General features: G+C 39.9%; 1 protein-coding gene across 3 annotated transcripts in view; it reads right to left on the minus strand.

Annotated features, from left to right (window-relative positions):
* Positions 1-20,142, minus strand: part of MTRR (5-methyltetrahydrofolate-homocysteine methyltransferase reductase) — a 33,090-nt gene extending 12,948 nt beyond the window's left edge. The window contains exons 1-9 of one of the 3 annotated variants that reach the window (XM_075494047.1): positions 20,125-20,142; positions 19,029-19,164; positions 17,252-17,433; positions 12,695-12,848; positions 10,788-10,905; positions 9,366-9,732; positions 6,229-6,351; positions 4,423-4,576; positions 610-698 (exon numbers count right to left, since the gene is read on the minus strand). In XM_075494047.1, the coding sequence (XP_075350162.1) occupies positions 610-698; positions 4,423-4,576; positions 6,229-6,351; positions 9,366-9,732; positions 10,788-10,905; positions 12,695-12,848; positions 17,252-17,395 (1,149 nt within the window). In that variant the 5' untranslated portion in view covers positions 17,396-17,433; positions 19,029-19,164; positions 20,125-20,142. Of the gene's footprint in view, positions 1-609; positions 699-4,422; positions 4,577-6,228; positions 6,352-9,365; positions 9,733-10,787; positions 10,906-12,694; positions 12,849-17,251; positions 17,434-19,028; positions 19,165-19,843; positions 19,977-20,017 lie in introns of those variants that run through there. The other 2 variants (XM_075494048.1, XM_075494049.1) reach the window with 2 other exon arrangements.
* Positions 20,143-20,309: the final 167 nt, after the last annotated feature.

Here is a 20,309-nt window from a genome sequence, read left to right on the forward strand (position 1 = left end):
TTTAGAATGTGTTTTGACAATACCAGAAATACGTATGCATTTCCAGTTGCAAGCTTCCATTTTTTTGCAGGCACAGAATGAAAGGAAAATAATATTCACACATTGTGAGAACAAATACTATACAAGCAAAAATCTTTCTTCAAATTCTGCCAGGTTACTGAAATGCTAAAGAAAAGCTTTAAAATAATTTAAAAGACATTCTGGTATGTTTGCATAGAGCAACATGCATATTTTCAGTGACAGAACTTGACAGATACGGCTCCCTCTGATTAGAAAGAATGATTTCTCTAAAATGCCTACGGGGCCAGGTTCAGTCAGCCTTCCAGTTATCTGGCACCAAATATCTCATACTTTTCTGTTTACTTCCAGACTAGTTATGAATCAAGGTACTACAGAACGGGAATAGAGATTTCAGTATCTCATAGTTTGCCAGATAAAGTACTAGAAGTGAAATTTCTCAGAATAAAGTACAAACAGCAGCATCAAACTGACAATCCTTATTCACCAAGAAACATGGTAACTACACGTGATGCAAGGACAGATCTGTAAGAGTCCATACAGCACAGAATTACGGAGGATTTATCTTTAAAAGAACAAACACATAAAAACCTTTTTGGGAATTGCTCTTATTTCCAGACACCAGGTTAGAATGAATTTCAGAGTGCTTCTTTCAGGGATGTGCTGTGGATGAGCTGCTCCTAGTTCAGTGGGAGAAAAAAACAAAACAAAACATGCATCTATTAACATCCAAAAATGGCATCACAGAGTGCTTGCTCCTTCAAGAAATACAAGAGAGCTAAACTGCATTCAATTTTGTATGTTTGAGCCCCAGCTGGTTAGTGGAAATTATAAACTAAACGGCAAGACAGTTTTCCAATAAAGTATCAATGACAATTTTCCAATGAAAAGTCAAAACTTATCAGGAAAGCAGGAAACAAAAAAGGGGTATAATATATGAGCGTTCAAATAAATTTCCTTGCTAAACCACTCAAGGCTTTGTTGCCACTTTCCACCTTGAAGAAATTCAGAGGAATGCTTACCAGGAAAAGGAACATCCACATTTTTTCCCCTCCATCAATAAGCACTCCTGAAAATTGGAACATGCTGAAGTTTTCTAATGATCTAACCAAAGGTGTATGCAGCCAGTGCCAAGCTGGAGCTTCGGAGGCCCAGCAGATCCAAGGGGTTTTGTACAAGCAAATAACCCCTCCTGTACTCTCTACAGGTTCCATTTCTGGGAAGAAGGTACACTGACATCCCATCTATCCCTTCATGGAGTCGGGGCAGGGTGCAGCCAGGCTTATCAGCCTCATGCCATGTCATACTAAAGCGGCTATTCTAAGTTAACCCCAAAAGCAATGTAAGGGCATTTATGCGACAAAACACCTTTAATTAATAAGCTCTGCAGGTCCCAAATTGCCTCCTTACAGACCCAACTTGCATGTTGGGATTTCTCTTGACAATGTTTCTTGGCTTGACATCTAGCTACTGATTCTTACTACGCTTTTTTCCATGCTCAAGTGCCCTTTAATACTACAGAATTTTAAGAATATACCTATATAACTTGCTAAACTACCTCTTTGTATCAGCATTACTTGACTGAACCCTTGCTACAAAGAACAAAATTTACTTTTAGAAGATAAGAGGACTGGCATAAATATAACGCAGGAAAGAAGCATCCATTTTCACATTTATATAAACTTCCTTTTCTTGAACATGCTGACAGCATGTTACAAGAAGTACTTAATCCTCTTCCTAGGATGCTCATACCTATAATAAAAACCCAACTACAGAAATCCAGTATTTGAACAACAGATTTCGTACCAGACTTCAAATAATTTCTGTTTTGTCCTCTCAATTTATCTCACCTACTTCATCAAAGAATTCATAGACCGAACAAAGAGAGGTTGTGAACAAAATTCAGTGGAATTCCTGGTAAATCCTGAAGATGCAGCAGAGGCACAGCCTGCTCTCCATGCTCTTCTCTTCTCCCAGGTTTTTCAGCTCTCTTCGTTCAGTAAACCCACAACCATAATAGTTTGTAGTAACTATTACAAATTCCTCAGAAATGTGAATGCAGTTAAGAGACAACCATCTCAAAAGGAAAGCAGCTCTGGAACATTGCTAGGAATTGCAAAGCTGCATTATAGAGCTGAATTCTTTGGTACAGATTGGCAACAACAAGTAATTAAGTTATAGTAACTTAATGAGTCTCTGCTCACTAGCACATCTCCAAAGAAATTATTTTGGGCTTGATCCTAAACCATTTAACTTCATAACTGCAGTGGATGGAAGTCCGTGTACAAGCCATGATTGGAGATCAGTGGATCAACAGCAACTTGCTAGGTCCTGGCCAAGTATCCAAGGCAAGTGTAAAAAGTCAGCATGATTTGCTCTGGGTCACCCAGAATACTCAAGAGCAGAACCAAGAACTTTGATTCTCTGTGCTGCAACCCAGTGCTATGATCTTCCTTTCCATTACCATTCATTAAGATTCACAAACAGGCATGCCATTTTACATACAACATATGGCAAAATGTTGCATAGATAACGCATAATTTCACCTTTTTTCCCCGATTAGTGCTACATTAGGCAGCCAGAGATGCAATAACCTGGATTATTTACACATAGGATGAGAGCACTGATATTCCAAGTTTCACTCAATTGTTTTAACAACTTTGCCTTGGAAGGACAGGTTTTTTTGGTATACAAGAACAATCAAGGGGCTAAGCTATGTCCACTTGGCTATACAGGCTCTGTTCCACATGGAAAGTGCTCTGACACTGATGAACTCAAAGTGCCCTGTCAGGGCAGCTTTACATCCTTCCTGCAACATCAGTATAGCAGAAGAAAGGGAACTATGGTAGGCAGGAAGGAGAGAATATCTCTCTCTGCCTATTCAAGGAGGCCTTCACTTTGAACATGCTGTTCAAATTCAGAGATTCAAATTTTATGCAGCCAGGTAGCAGGGCTCTGATTTGCACAAAGAAATCTACTAGCCTTCAGGAAGGATAAAATTTCAAGCCCACCTTCCTATGAAGATCTGATGCTTTTGGCCCTCCACTACATCTTCCTTCACTATACCCTTCCCTTTTAATTGCTTCCTTTGTAAATGTGCTTGATTCTGTAAAATCTGTAAATAGTGTAAAGAGTAAAAGTAGCATACCTGTTAAATCCCCTCACCACCACCCAATCTCTTGCTGCTTGCCTGTGCACGGTTGTTGGGCCCTGGACGGGGTGACACTGCCTTGAGCTTAAGGCTGTTCAGGACCAGCCCTGATCCAAAGGGAGACTGTTACAAAGCTGGGACCCTCCTGGCTCCTGGGACTTTTTTTTTTTTTTTTTTTTGGGGGGCGGGGGGGAGAAGCTGGTGTGTTTGGAGGGGGTCTGTCCCAGAGGAACAAGGACAATGGGGGTTCCCCAAGAGTGCGAGTTGAGGGGAAGGGGGTTCAGCACAATGGGGCTGGATAACAGACGCAGACACAGGGCTCATCCCCAGTGCAAGGACCAGGCTGTAACTGATACTGGCTCTGCACCAAATCTAACCGGTGACCACTCCCAGCAGAGATTAGTTACTGGAGTGGGGGTCAAGGATGGGGATCAGCTGGGCCTGGACATCCCATATGATATGTTACAACATGGCCTGTCATGTAAACTCACCTCATTAACAGGTGAGTTACTCACCAATTCCAAGAACAGGGGTCCATTTACATCTCATACTTAAGGGACAACTTGTGTTGCTTTCAAGGATGCAGGGAATCTCACCATGGGAACTGACTTACGCATAGACTGGAACAACAAAGAGCCCTACCCCATCTTGCAGAACTAAAGGCAGAACTCAGTGGCACCATTAAGACACCAATCGCAAGGCAAGAGAAAAGTAATTCTCACAGGTCCAGCTGGCAGTACACAGGCATACCCCGAACCTGCAGCTACCCTTTCTGAGGCGTGGCATCATAAGACTCAGCAGAGCAGATCCACATAGACCTAAAAGCCCCTTAAAAGGCACCTTGCAGCAGCACTGAGTCTTGTGCTTCAGCAGTGAGGCCCTCTTAGGATGTAAAACAGATTGATGTGAAGTGCTGTGCAAGGAGAGCTTTTACTTTCAAGTGGGGGATTGTTAGGTTATGTGATTAAAGATTCATCTCCATAAACATGAAGAAGCACAGAGGAAGAATGAGATAGATGAATGCCAATGCCAGGCTCAAGCTCCCAGTCAGAAGCTAACTAATCTATAGTAAAACCAGCAGCAGCATTCTATACATCCTCTCTTTTTTAACACATCTCTGTGACTTCCAACATGCCTCCATGAAATGACAGTTGTGTCCCAATACTAAAGATAAAAACGTTCAAAACTATGCATATCAACTACTACCAACACAGAAAGGAGTACTTGTTCATGACCAGTGCATCACACCATACCTTTCTTTTTAGTGCCCTGCTTAACCTTTACGCAAACAAAATGCTCTCCTTTTTCAGAAAGTCCCAAGATGTGAAGAAGTTCTTCCACCTCACTGACATTGTTGGGACATATTACACAGAAAGCATCTCCAGGTTGGTAGTCAAAGACTGTATCCTGTTTTAAAATATGAAATAATTCCTATTAAATTGTATCACAAACCAAGTCCAACAGCATCCCCATTCCTAACAACGATCTTCCTACTATCACAGTCACATGAAGTCATGTATTCTTTTACTCTATACTAGCACTTCACTGTTTGGAGCACATCAGAAACTACTCATGTTTTCTTTTCAGGTTTAACCTTGCTAATTGGAAAAATCTTTCCTTATCTGGTTTAAATACTTGGACACTCTTTAATAAGAACTGCTGAGCGGCCTAAACAGAAGGAAAATAAACATGTATTAAGAGGATGTGTTATATAATCAGCCCAGATCATTAATTACTGATATACTTTGTTTTCTGGTTTGAGAAGAGCAGAGAAATGAAGTCTTCATAATTAATGCAACTTTATACAAAGAGACATTATCACTAAAAGAAAATTTGCTGGTTAAACTATTTGATGAACTGTGACTGAAATGCCCCCAACTGTTTTTATTTTCTGGAGGAAAAAAGAAAAATAGCAAGACAAGAGCACAATGAAAATTAAAGGGTATCTCAGATCTTAAGACCTAGATTCTACTTAGTTGGCTGAGGTTCTTGTGCACAACTGCTGAAACCCTACTCAAGCTTCTGCCTGTTATAGGAACATACAGAATTATACTTGCATCATTACGTTTTCCTTATGTATCAGGTGAGGTGGCCTGCATACACAGACTGTTCAGAATGTTAGGAAAAAAGGGCAAAAAATGTTCAAATTTTCCGTGTGTGCTGATGACAGGATACATGTATACATACAAATATATGCAAAAAACCATGGCATCTCAGAGACTCAGTTGCTCAAAACTTAATAGACTCTATTTATAGCTGAGATTTAAAGATGTCCCATGGATACAGACACAGATTAGGCTAATGGAGTCCAATAAAAGTTACTGACAAAATCACAATATCCCAAAGGCAATATTCTACAAATTTGGAAAACCGCTCAAAAGCAACATATTTTCCTTTTAAAGATTTCTTGTAAAGTAATGTCAAGCACTCTCTTCCTTTCTTCTTCAAACCAGTATACAAAATATGATCTTCCCTGAATAAACTAAACCAGTTTTTACACCTAGGGTAACACAGGTTGACAGTTTGAGTAGTATGTTAACAAGTCAGACCAAATGAATGCCAGAAGCAGAAACAGTGCTCAAGAGCTAACGATTCTTATCACTTGATCATACTAGTCAAATTATTACTTGTGTAGATTACCTACCACAAGGAATAGTCACAATTTACTATACCGTTTCTGAACATTCCCTAAGTTGTATACTTACAAACCGAAAGATTATTCATTTTCAATATTCCCTGCCTGCCGTTCTCCACTGCAAATTCCCTTCAAAAAGGTATTTCAGTCAATACAATATCCATGAAACAACAAAGAAATTCATTTGACACTTTATTTCTGTTTTGACTTCCATGGAGTCATATCTTTCAGTGAACAAATCAAGTTTTGCATTTAGAAAATGGATCAGCCTAAGCTGACACCCTGTTGACACCTGTTGTACAGGGAATTATTTTTTCTTTTTAAGCAGTCAAATAAATAATTTTCCCCCCAGTTATTATACATAATACACATGCTTTTCACCCTTTATTTTAACCCACTAAAGAAAAAGTCATCACTAACTTACTGCAATATCAAGTTCTAAGAGCAATGCAGTTTTTATCGCATCTTCTCTAGTGAGCTGAACTGCTTTTGTAACTGGCACTTCAAAGGTTGTTCCCTCTGAAATCAGTGAGGACAGATGTGGATTCTGAAAAAGAGGACACAAAAACTTAAACTAAAAATGCAAATCAGCTGATGACAGCTTACTATGACATACAGGAATTACTGTTGGTACAATTTTTTTGAAACAGTCTTAGAAAACAATTCAAAACAATGAGGAAAAACATGAATCTTCTATATACATAGTGTTTTGCTCTACATTTTTAAAAATCATATCCAAGCAGAAACAGGCATATATTCAATTATAAAAAGTCAGTAGGCTTGAACGGTCTAATGGGCCTAAAGTACTACCAAATGCAGCTAGCTGTTTCCTTTTTCAAGGGCTGCCTTGAAAATAGCCAATTAGAGAATGGCATTTATGTTAAAACCCAGAAAACTCCCGCCTAATTAAAGGATTACTAGGGGTACAGAATGGACATAAGCAGTAAGAACAGAAGCTATTTAAAAACATCATTGCAAATTTACAGATTAAGACTTTGGGGAGCAGATGGGGCTATTATTACAGGCAATTTATAAGAGGAATTTTAAAAACTACAGCTAAATTTAGAGCTAATCAGCAAACTCCAGACTACAAAACAGCATCATGTTATGCCACAACATTTCCATTCAGGTGAAAACATGCCCCAATCATTGTAAATGGGCACCAAGAGTAATTCCAGACCACCTCTGTCAAAGGCTGTCACTTGAAGATCAGACTACGGCCCTCATTTCTCCATCACTATTGTCAGCAAGCTTCATTTGAGATCAATACAGACAAAAATGAAAAGATGGGGGGACAGATACCAAATGTCCATAACGATACTCTTGTCAAATGGAAAGGAATTATTCTACCAGTAAGAGAATATTCATTAATCTGAAGATTTCCTAATGAAATAAAAAGGAGACAGGAGAATCACTTGAGACCAACAGTTGGAAGTTTTATTATTCTCTTAAAATTTTGACATGGTGATTAACGGCTTGGGCCATATCATGTTATTGTGCATCAGCTGGACTGTGATAACTGTCTACATTCATATTCCCTCCAAATCAAGTTCAAGGCATAATGAGATCCAGATTTAAGCTAAACTGTATTATCTTACACTTGCCACAAAGGCTTAAGATGCAGACCATTACTGCTCTGCTACCAATAAGCAGCAGCTTGTTAATTCAACCCCGAGACTCAACAGCCCAAGACATAGATCATATAAGTAACTAGAGAGACCATGTACCCAGCCTTCTTTAAATGGTAGGGAGTCTCTTTCTGGAGATATCCAAACTTCAACTTGATGCATTTCAAAGCAAGCCAACTTCTGCTGTGCTTGGCAAAAAATACCCATGGTTGTTGCAATGTAAGACACTGGAAAAGGACATGAATTGTGTCATACTTGTAAAAACAAACATGACCCTACACCGGACCTACTTGTTGACAAGACCTAGCCAACTATGTCAAAAATAGTGCCAAAGGAAAAAAAACAAACCTGCATTTGATTCTTTCCAAGGCTCAAGACAACCATCCAGCTTTATACATGAAATCTGGACTATAATTTTTAATCTGTCACTGAATTCCAGATTAGCAGATTCAGCTTTTTCAATTTGCTGTTCGAAAGCAAAATTTACTTTTCTTCTATTTACAGAAAAGTTAAGGCATCTATATTAGAACCTGATCAATTATTTCAGAGATCAGCCTGAATATATGCTATGACTTTAAAATAAGAAAATGGGCTCTCTTAACCACTATAGCACCACTTTCAACCCAAGTACTAGTCTTTAACCAAAGAGTACTTCTAAATCATAAATCTTTGTTTCAGTAATTTGGATTATTTAATTCAACAACCTGAGCAAAACCAACCACAATATGAGGTTTAAAAGAAAAGCAAAATTATCCAGTGTTTAAATTCATAAACTCGTACATAATTATATTAGCTAGACTAAGTGATTCTCTCAGCGTTAGCATTGACACCCTCAACAGAGAGAGTGTCAGGGCCCTGAGGATACTAATGGGCTTTCATGGTCCTGACCAGCCTCACCAGAGGACTCCACCCGCACTTCTGCTCACAGGCCCAGGAGCCCCATCTCAGCTCAGCCCTGGGTCTTCAGTCCCTGTCCGAGCTACATCACAGGAGTACTGGTTGGCAGCTCAGCCACAAACATGCCCACAGCTGGCCACAGATGCTGTTGATCCAGGCCTCGATCTGCAGACCGGCTTCCAGGCTTGGCCCCAGACCCGCCTCATTCCCACAAACTTGTCTGATGATCTGCACTCTTGGCTGATCCTGGCTGCCATCTCCTGGTTTGCATTGCCTGGGTATCGGGGAACGCGGCTGGCTGTTACCACACTCAGCTCCTGGCTCCCAGTCCCTCGAAGAGCAGCCAGCCCTCACTGCTCCCTCGCACAGATAACCAAAACATCTGCCCTCTGGCAGGCAACCAGAAAAGTTTGAGTCACGCTTTCCAGTTCATTTTGAACACTAAATATGCCAACTGGAAGTGATCACCAGCTCGTGCCAATTCTTCTCTTTGTACAGCAGGTCTTTGTTCAACATGGCTTTACAGGAAAAAGCACACTGGCTTTCAACCTACAGTTCATCTTCTGTTTCCAATAGTAAAATTATGATCATGTTTTTACAATGACAAGATTCTCTGTTATTAAATATGCAGCAAGATTTTGAGCAATTTTACACCCTCCTAAGGCATTCTGCAAGTACTAAAAATTTGAACAGAAATTGTACTATGCTCCTTTCTACAGGAAGATATTTTCACCATCCTAACATAAGCCACTGAGGATTTTAATTCTTCCATTCCTGGCACTGTAATGCCATTCCTTTATCGAATTATTATTTAGCTAAATTATACTTTTACATCCGTGTCCATAACTTATATGGTGGTAACTACATTTTCACAATAAAAATGGACCTTTCACTTACAATTCAAAAACCTCCTGCGTTCAGGGACGTTATCTCCTTTATTTAAGTATCCACTTGCTCTTTTGAGCCAGATGTAGGAATACACACTCATGCTCCTACCAGAGCTGCAGGCTTTCATCATTCAACGTGAAGTCCTTACCTCACCATGGGTGTCCTGAAACTGCACCTCTATATAGTCTGGTGGCAAGGCAGGAATATTAAGAGCAGACTGAGAGACAGGAGGGACAGAATGAACAAGCGAAGGTTCGGTGTCTCTAGTTGAAGCCACAAGATGGATGTCAACCAGTTTCTGTGTCAGAACATCAGAACTCCTCACTCTTTCATCTTCTAGCTTCAAGTTCTGTACTTCTGAGCTTAAGTTTAGTTCATGCCCAACGTACGGGGCTGCAGAGAGAGCGCTAGAAACAGCATCACTACTCATGCCTTCTTTTTCTTTCTGCAATACAAATGCTTCCTTGAGGGCAAGCCAAAGTCCATCAATCCAAGGATCAACCACTAGTTCCAAACTGGGGAGGGAGGAAAAAAACAAGGAGAAAGGAATGGTTGACTTATTGTGACTTACTGGACTGTTAACTTACAAATAATGAAAAAGACCACAAAAGCTAAAAACACTATTCATTTTCCATTTTTAATATACATCTGCAGCTGTTACCAAGATGACTTGTTAAAAAAATATTTTCATTTAATTATTAAATGATCATGTAAATCATGTAAATTTACAGAGTCTAAAGTGTGGAACAGCCTCGCTCTTCTTCCAGTTTCTCATTTTTATTTTCTTATGCTGAACTTTATGACAGGAAGCTGAAGGGATGGTAGCAAAATATGCAACTTTTCACTGTGCAACAGCAACATCAATAGCTTACACTAATGTTCCATTTTTATTATTTTAGAACACAAGATACAAGTTTTATGGTTATAGCAATGTTTGTGTTCAATTGTCTCATATCATCATGCACAGAACCGATATAATCTGCAGTTCAAAATAAATAAGCCAAGACTGCAGCCTACTGGCCAGGAAGAGCAACAGAACAGGAAGGGAGTTGTTTTCTTACATAATTCCTCTACAGTGATTAAAAAAAAAAAAAAAAAAAAAAAGGATGTTTTACAGAAGAGAGAAAAAAATTAAAAAAAACATTGTAGGGTTTGCCTAAAGCAGCTATACTTCAAGATGTGAGCTTGGATAAAAGTCTGATGTGTATGTAGAAAGAGATCCCATTACCCAGTACCACACATACTGGGAACTGGATTTATTTTTATTTGCTTCAGTAAACAGACTGTATTTTTAAACCCCTCCATTTATTCTAAATTACTTAATTTCTAAAACTGCTAAATAGTCTCCATTTTTCCAGGCATTACAGATGTTTGCTCATACTTTAAAAATGGAGTTTTACTTAATGTCAATTGAAACTGAAAAGACATACTGTGTTCAGACAGGACTCATTCCTATGAGGTGCTGAGTATTCAGGTTCAACTGATTTCAAAGAGTTCAGAATGTTTAGCCAAATTCACATGTAATTATTGCATCTTGAAGAAATAAATTCCAAACTCATTCAGCTCTTACCCTACACAATCATCTGCTAATCCTGTGTCGTAGAAGTGCTGGGCACCAAGTTCTTGAAGTCGTCGGTCTACTGTCTTTCCACCATTACAAAAGAATGTGTACTCTGAATCTCCCAGACCTAGCAAATTCAAAGAAAGAAGAATCATGTCAATTAGCCAGTCACCCAGGCTACACAAAGATCTGCAAAGACAACATAGGATTTTCTTGCAGGCAAACAGAAGAATCTGATATAGCAAAGTGCATATTACCAGGACAGTTTTATGACCTTCAAAAAAACCATTGTGTTTTTCCCAAAGTAGAGCTGAAAAAGTGGTTCCTCAGCTCCACTTTTTCAAAAAAATCAAACACAGGAGTGATTTTAAACAACATGAAGTAAGAAATGTAGGAAAATACGCATAAGGGAATCTGGTCCAACATGCTCCTCCACAGGAATTGAAGATTTCTCTGTAGATCTCGTTTTCACTGCACTGGGTTTTCTACTCTTTAACAGTCGTGAAGATGTTCTGTTAGAAGATGATGCTTTTTGTTCAGTTAAACAGTCAGTGGACTCAGGAGGTACATTCATGGAAGACCTGAGATTTTAAGACATCAACTAAACCACTGACCCACCCTAAAAGTGATCAACCACACATACTTCATCCTTAGTAGATGCTTATCTAACAATCTCAAAGACCACTGGTTAGGTAGTCTTCACAAATTCTGTAAGTAATCCACACCACTGTTTCACTACCCTAACTATCACAGTTTTCCACAGCCTGACCCTTTCTTGTATGCAATTTCAAACCACTAGATCCTTATCATCCCCACCTAACAATGGACTATTCCTTTCTCCTTTAAAACAGCCTTATTTTTCTTTTTCTTTTTTTTTTTTTTTTTAAAGACTTCTGCTCCCTCTTAAATACGGTACTTAGAGCGAACACTCCATTGGACAAGCTGAAATAGATACCATGAATGTATTTTAAGACTGATAACTTTTTAGACTAGAATCACAAAACGTGTTATAACTTAGATACTATAATAATATCTGTTACCACAAAAATCAGTATTAATACAATGCTATCTTCATATATGCATATAAGCATTCAGTCAGCTATGAAAAACTTAACCATTTCACAAACTGTAATGTATAACTAGGCAATAGCATAACATCTTCGCAAAACACTACATGATTAGGATGCATATATTTCAGACTTCCACATTATATATCCACTAGAAACTTCCTTCTAGTGGGTACCTTCCTCACTAGAAATCTAGAAGTTTCCTCACTCCTACCTATCAACTTAAACTTGTCAGGCAAAAATAACCTAGGTTCAAATAGAAGTTTCTGGAGTTTGTTTAAACACAACCTGAAAACTCAAACTGACCTTACCATGAGCTCAAGATATATCAGATACATTTTGCCAAATCTGTATTTTGCATATCAATCTTTAACCTGAAGTTACATTCCTTCTACTGATGAGTGTGACATTCAAAATTTAAAAAATTATTGCAAATTTAAAGGGATGGGATGATCTTAAAACCTTATTTTTTAAGAACATTTTATACTGCCTTTCCCTCTGTATAGAAAAATTCCCAATTACTTGCAAAGTCAAGTAAACTCATCTAGTCCATAGAGACTTGACACAAAATTAAAACTTCAATAATTATAGATAGCTTATATCATATTTTGTTTATGCAAAGAAAATTAAACTATAAAAAATTAAATCGGTAGCTTACATTCCGATCATTTCTGTGACAACTCTCCCTTATTGCTCATAGAGGACATTACACAAAAAAGCTGTTCATGTTATAAAAATAAATGTTTTATAAGCACTTAAAAAACCCCAACAACTTATTCACAAGTGAAAAATATAAAAATTATTCACTGACAGACAAGTGCTGTAATAACATAGAAAATACTAAATCACCTAGCAATCCATACTGGAGATGTGCAAAATGATCAGGTGGCAAGGTCGTGTCTCGAATTTTCTTTACAAACTTGCGAGCAGTGTCTGGTGGATCTCCAGTACCAGTAGTGGAAATAACAATAACTACAGGATCCTTTTCTGTTTCCAGGTTATACTACAAGTAATAGAACAAGTAAGTTACAAAGTGCCATTTGATACCTATTTGTGGCCTTAGATATTATCTTCCACCCTTCCTCTTCCCAAAGGTACACAGAAAAAATGATTAATCTTATCTTACCTGTATTTAAACCACAGAAAGTCTTTCAAGTAATTACAAGTCATTTTGGGGATGCAATGTATAATCTTGGTTGAAGTTTTCAAGACCAGACTGGGTAAAGCCTTGAGGAACCTGCTTTGACTTTGGCTGACCCTGCTGCAAGATGACCTCATGAAGTCCCTTCCAACCTGAATTATCCTATGATCCCATACACAAAGGCCAAAGGGCAGCATTTTGAGCAGGCTAGTACACACACGAAGAATACTTCACAACTGCACTGAGACAGCTTAAATACACAGCTCCTACAGTATTTGCTTTGTCGAGTGGAGAAAGTATTTTTGTATATATGATCACAATCACACAGTTAGCCATAATCCTGATAATTTCATACAGATAACTGGGGTGTGGCTGTACAAACTGTGGGGATCATTCCTAAATTCCATTAGGGATCATTTGGTTCTGTCTGATAACTTCCACGTTACATCTGCCTTTGCCACAAAAACCCCCTGTGCTTTGGGGGACTGAAGGTAGCTTCTGAACAGAGACAATCAGTCACCGTGCTCTACAGTCTGATTCATTTTAGCCCCTTCACCCTGCCCCCAATTCACTTCTCTCCCCTTTGCTAACACCAATCTTTCACGTTTCCCATGGGTTTATGGGGGCTACTCCCATTATACCAGGTCGACAAGAACTGCCTGTACTTGGGATTGTGCATCAGTTCCATAAATTGAGGTCTCATGCAACCATTTATTACTTCTCAAGTAAAAATCATTCTGTTTCTTTGACTATTCCAGCGTTCCACCAATAGTAGCCTGCAGCACTGTGCTAGCGTGGTGTCTGTCAGGTCACCCGCACAACGCGCTCTTTCACAGCACCCCTGCGGGCTACGGGTTTTGAATCACACAGCGAGGGACCCCTGTGAAATAAACACAGCTCCACAGAATCACAGTTTGGGAGTGTCCTCTGGAGGTCACCTAGTCCCACTCCATGCTCCAAGTGGGAGTAACTGCTTTAGGTCAGCTATGACTCTGGCAGAATTTTGAAAACTTCTAAGGGTAGAGACTCCACTTTTCTGGGCAGCGTCTTCCATCCAGAAGAACTTCTCCACTAGTGTCAAATCTGAGTTTATCAGGCTGCACTCAGTGGATTTTGCCTCCTGTTGTAGAGTCTTCTGCTGCCAAGAAGAGTTTGGCTCAAGTAGGCTGCTATTAGGTCACTCCTTAGCCTCCTTTTTGCCATAATAAGCAAACCAAGCTCGTTTTACTGCTCCCTGGAGGTTTCAGTTTAAACTCTCTCCCAGCATTCCAAGTTTAATTAAATAGTAGGGTTATAAGAAAATATAAATAATGATTGCAAGAGATGCTATGTTTCATTTCAAGCAGTTTCAGGACTGCAATTCAAAACTTCAGAATTTGAGGAATTAGGTTCTAAACACTTCACTCAATAAATCACTCAAACCTTACTGCCTCCTCAAGCCACGTAAAAAGTTAGCCCTTATACCTACAATCCAAAAAGGTTAGGAATACAAAGAAACAGTTGTCATTTTTTTCCAAAACCTTCCTGAAGAACCTAAAAGCAGTTGCATGAAGCAACTTAAATTACCATCTGGAACAGTGTCCTGCCTCTCACAGTGGCCAACAGCAGGTGCCTAGAGAAGTATAAGAGAAGAAAGTAAGCATGCAAGGATATTCCCCAAGTACTTGGCCAAACTTCAGTGAGTTGTGGTCCAGGGACGTTCCAAATAGAGGTTTTGTCTTTTACACGTTCAGGCAAACTCCAAGTTCCCACAAATTCCCAAAACTTCCAAAACTGAACTATAAGTTGTGCAAAAAAAAGGCCTTAAGGGTCCTGTTGCAGTAACCCAGATTTTCAAAACTTCCACAGCTGATTTGATAAGTACAAATACAACAGATTCTGCAGTGCATCGTCAGAGGTGACTACTGCATTTACAAAAGCAAATTCTTCAACTAAAAAAAGCAAGGGTCTACTGGTATCACATAAAGATTTACACTAAATTGTGTTCCATTAAAAAAAAAAAAAAAAAAAAAAGAGACAAGCTCAGAAAGTAAAAAGTGGTGTATTAGAACAGAGGTATGATTAGTTCACTATAGTTCACTAAATTCTTGCTTGCTCCACTGCACATTCTCCTCTGCAAGCTTAAAGACCTTTTGGAAGCCAAATGTTTGGTGACAGAGGTCCTGCATTAATTTGTGCCAATTAATGGGAGGTCTGATATATCACTAGACCAACAAAAACCTTACACAACTACATAGTGTTTTACTCTACCTTCCACTTCTTTGTATATCCTCAGTGTTACCATTCTTTCTCTTTCCTTCAAAAGTAATCCTCAAGTGAGGACAGCAATGCCACACAACAGCAGTGAGCAGCCTGCTCAAGCTGTGAATGACTGCTGAAGGAAGAGGATGGGATCAGACACCCAGATACATCTTATCCAGAACAATACGTATTATCACGGCAAACATGCTTATTCAGGTAACTCATCCAAGGCTGACTATATGCACTGTGACCCAAGATGATCATTAGCCTCCGATTTGACTGCTCCTACCTCACTTCCACTTCATTTCAGTCTTTCATCAAGCATAAAAAGCAATCACAGTAGACAACCAAAGTAACCAACCAAACCTTTTCTCACCTATGAGAGTGTAGATGAGAGACACTACTTGGAAACAGCTAGTGTTTCCGAGACTTGAGCAGTACTTGACCATTCATTTTTGTATGGCAACAGGACCACATTATGACTATTGACTCTGTAGCCACCTATTCCATCCATAGACCTTCACAGCAATCCCTTTAAGTGATGACAAGGTCTGGAAAATACCCAGTAGCCACATAAAGACGGGCCTTCTAACTGACAAATATGGACAAAACAGAAACCTCTCACTTCCTCGCCTAAAGCATACACACACACCTCTCTGAACTGTGCAAGTTGTGGAATAAGCTTTCAGATCTAACATGCCCAAAGGACTTCAGAAGAGGCCCCACCAAATTCAAGCAAGTTCTTGCTCCAGTACATTATGCCACCCTGCCTCTCTCTCTCCAATTACACTTAAGCTTCTAGAAGTTCTCTTTATTCACAGTAAAGGTTAAGGAAAAGCTTAAGTGATGAAATCTACAAAGCTGCAGAAATTACTTTTTTCCTCAGTGCCCAATTCTCAGATTCTCAATTCAGTACATCTTTCTACCTCACCAATAACTCACAGCTCTGAGTTGTCTTGCCAAATTTGACAAAATAGATTTATCAAGTGGCAGGCCAATAACAGGGCTAGAAATGTCCTGCCTACTGCCTTCCTGAAACCCAAACCTGTCAAATGCAGAAGAAATGAAATGGAAGGAATATAAGGACAATCTTCACATTCCCTGCTGGCTGCATAAAAGTCTCTTTGTAACACTTACTACACGAGCTACATACTCAGTGAACATTCATTCAAAAGCAGATGTCCAGATATCCAACATGTAGTGTATCTGGAAGAAAGCAACTTGCTAAAAGGGAACTAAATTATTTTTATAAACTTCTCACATTTTCAAGTGCATGCGTGGTGTTATTTTCTGTTCATCTCATATGAAATACCAGGCTATCAAGTTTTGTTTGTTTGTTTTTTAAATGTTTTTGTTTGAGGACATACAGTTGAAAGTACTTTATGAAGGAAATTACAGTCCATATTGCTTTTAGTTACAGACAGACACTAACAGTTTTCAGATCCTTACCCTTGGATAACAGCAAATAATAAAAAGCCACTTCCTTGCTCCAGCCAAGCTTTTTATTTCTTTCTAGAATACAACTTGAGTGTATTCCAGTGCGAAGTGGAGTGAGTGCATATGCTAAGTAACTCAAGAAGACTCCACAAAAGCTCAGGGTCATGCTGGAGCCCACAGTTAACAGAACATAGGACCTCAATGCAACACAAAAACAACAGAAAAAAATGCATCATTTCTAACAGGAGAGCTGACCAGTAAATACAGAATTAATTTGCTACTGCATATACAAAGTTTTCAAGAAGTCCCTGCACTGTTGTTAGAAGAGAGATGAAAGATATATTCATTTACTGTTCTAATAAGAAAAATCACAAGAAAGATGTACCTTTGGCAGAAGGCTATTAAGCGTCTGTTAGTATTGGTCCAAATTACTGATTCATAAGAAACAAAAATTTAAAACTAGATGGTACATTTTAGGTGGGTGCATGTGCTCAACCTTCACAATTATTAACAGCCACCACTCAAGCACATGAAGAAAAATGCAGCTCTTAAATACCTGTTTTTCAAAACAGCATGGAGTATCTCACCTTGTCCATTTCACTTATACAGTGCATATCAGCTTCAAGTCCATGGGCACCTGCTTGCTGCCATATTTCCTCAGCTATGGCTTTTGCCTGCCCCTTTTGTGTTGCATAGAGGAGCAAAAACCTCCTTTTTAAATCACAGCACATTTCCCAAAACAGAGCACTTTTTTTTTTTTTTAAAGACACTGCAGGGTTAAAAAGAAGAAAAAAAAAAGTGAATTTATTGCATGCAGAACAGCAAGATTTTGCTTTGCTTATTAGATTAAAAAAGAGATACTTTAAAGGATAGCAGTATTGGTGTTTAACTTGGAAATGAGGCATCTACTATGAAGAAAAGCCATTTCTTACAACCAAGCTTTGTATGCCAGGTTGCGAAGGACTCGTTGTATTGATCATATGTGCTGTACTGCCTTGATGTTGCAGTAATATTGCAACATCCTCAGTGTAATGTATATTACATTATATTACCTAAAAATGTTAATAATTACCTTAACAGTCACTTTAAATAAATTCATTTAAATAACTGGCTTCATGTGCATGTGCACAGAAGAAGACGCATATGCCAAAACAATCCACAAAATGATTTTTTTACCCTCCTTTTCCAAAAGAAATATGAAGAAATTTGATGACACACAAATTATGATGATTCATATGAAATAGTTTAAATACAGTTTAAATACCCTCAGATCCCTGTAGTAATACAGATTCATCCTAGTCATGTGCTATGTTTTCACCCTAATTGTTCTCTTGTCAGCAGGTGGCAATGCCTGACTATAAATGGAGAAAAACAATAAAGATGAAGTGGTGTTTCATCACTACATTCTTTCTCATAAATCAGAAGGGGAGAAAGACAACCAGTTTTCCGCTGGGACCACTTCATAGCACAGAAGCCTTCTATACACAAAAAGCTGAGGGGTAAGCTGCCAACATTGTAGCCAGGGGATTACCAACAGACTTCAAACAAAAGAGTCGACTTGGGAAGACGTATAAGAAAAGCATGAAAATTTGCAATAGTAGGGGGAGAGGAGAGAGCAACAGAAAGAACAGCAGTCACGATGTGTTTTGACATGGCCAGATGTTGCCCTAACAGCACTGTGACCCCTGCTTAGCTCAGGCAGAGCAGCCTCCTCATAAGACACTATGAGCTGGTTCCACTCCAGCTAGTACAGCAACAATAAAGGGTGCAAAAAGCAGCTACCCACGTCTTGGGTGCATGTATGTGAACTTGCAGGGAGCTTTCTCACTGGTGTGTGGACTAGTAGATTGCTCAGAGATACAAAAGTTAGAGCAACCAGATCTTCCACAGAAGGCGCGTGTAAACAAGAGAACGCACATGGCCAGAAGAGGGGATCATGCTTGAGATGCATACCTCCCGAGAGAGGGAACTGAGTGTGTATGTAACAGTGCGAGTATGTGCTTGTTCGAAGAGGGGAGGCCACAATTAGACAATTCCTTGGAATTAGATATAGAAGGCTGTTTAAATATTTGTAGGCATTTATTAACATTTTGTAAGTGCCTAGTATCTGTTGCATTGTTACTATTGATCTTGAATATATAGTTCAATTAACTCATTAAACAGTAGTTAAATTAACTGTCAGGCAGTTAATTATATCATTAAATAGATCAATAAGCTCCTTTGATCCTGATTTGATCTAAATTACACAAGTTGAGGAGTTTCTCCCTGTGAGAACATCTTTTCTCTGCCATCAACCAAAAGAGCTTAATGCACAAACTGATCAAGTGATGCCTGCTAAAAGAAAGGAAAATTAGTCATGCCTACCTGCAGATGAACACAATCATAAACCAGGAACACACTTGCACTCAGATGAACATACTGCCCACATTGCTCTTGCTTTGCTGCACTCTACACTCTTCAAAGATGATATACCACTTCCACTTATGTGATATGAGTTCAACTGAAATAAAGAGGGGAAAAAAAGGTAATTCTTGACTATCGAACTTTCTAGAGAATCCCTCTAACTATAATAGTATTACCACACCAGCAGCCTTTAACATGTTGATGTGTTGGTAGTTGTACATCAAAAAACAAAACAATGTTTAAGCTGGGAAAACAACCCAGGGTTTGCTGGCTCAAACCAGGGCTTAACATGAAACTAAGGATAAAATTCCAAATTACAACTCGTCTGATCCAGTACTCAGAACAGTCAGAAAACGAGCAGTCCACAAAAGATTAACAGGGAGTCCATCAGCCCAATAGGCCAACACACTGTAGGAGCAAACAAGCCGTCTCTGAATGCCAGCCACGCAGTTTGGCTGAACCAGATGTGCTGGCCCCAGCAATTACATAGCTGTACTGCAAGGCCAGACTACCTACTTCATGCACCTGTCAAAAATGTCAAACAGGATGGCCGTGGTCAGGATAAAAACGCAAGAAACTTCTGCAGTAGCTTTACAGACTTCTGCGTGGCTTTAAACCGGGTTGTGGGACCGTGCCTTCAGAGCCATGAAGCCATCCCTATGTCGTTTTGTCAAGAGTTAGTGACTTGCTCAGAATCATTTGACCAAGACAAATATAAAACCCATAAAAACATCAATGAAACCCGCGTGGGAAACCCTCCACGGCCCAGGGCTGACCTTCCGTTCAGAAAAATGTGGTTGGACCAACCGACGCCCCTCAGGGAAGGGGGAGAGCTGTCGCTGAAGAAGCACAGTGATTAAAATCACTGGGAGCTAAAGCCAGCTCCACACCGGAGGCTTGAACGCCGCTGCAGCCTCGCAGAGAGCCGGCGCCGCCGGGCCGCGCCGCACCTCGCCTCCCGCCCGGCCCCCAGCTGTCCCGCGGAGCGCGCACCCGCCGCCAGCCTGCGGGGAACAGGATTACTTTCGCTGAAGGACGCGTTTTGATCAGTACGTACACGGGGACAAATCCGCCTCACCAGGCAAAGCACCCGCGCCAGCCTGCGCTCCGCACTCGCCCGGGCACCGTCGCGCCGCGCCACGCCACACCTCCGGCGGCAGCGAGGAGGCGGCCGGGCCGGGGTGGGGTGGGGTGGGGTGAGCCGGGCCCCGCGGGAGAGGCCGGCGGCTGCCGGCTCCCCGA

Source organism: Mycteria americana, chromosome 2, assembly GCF_035582795.1.
Source record: "Mycteria americana isolate JAX WOST 10 ecotype Jacksonville Zoo and Gardens chromosome 2, USCA_MyAme_1.0, whole genome shotgun sequence".
NCBI classification, from domain to species: Eukaryota; Metazoa; Chordata; class Aves; order Ciconiiformes; family Ciconiidae; genus Mycteria; species Mycteria americana.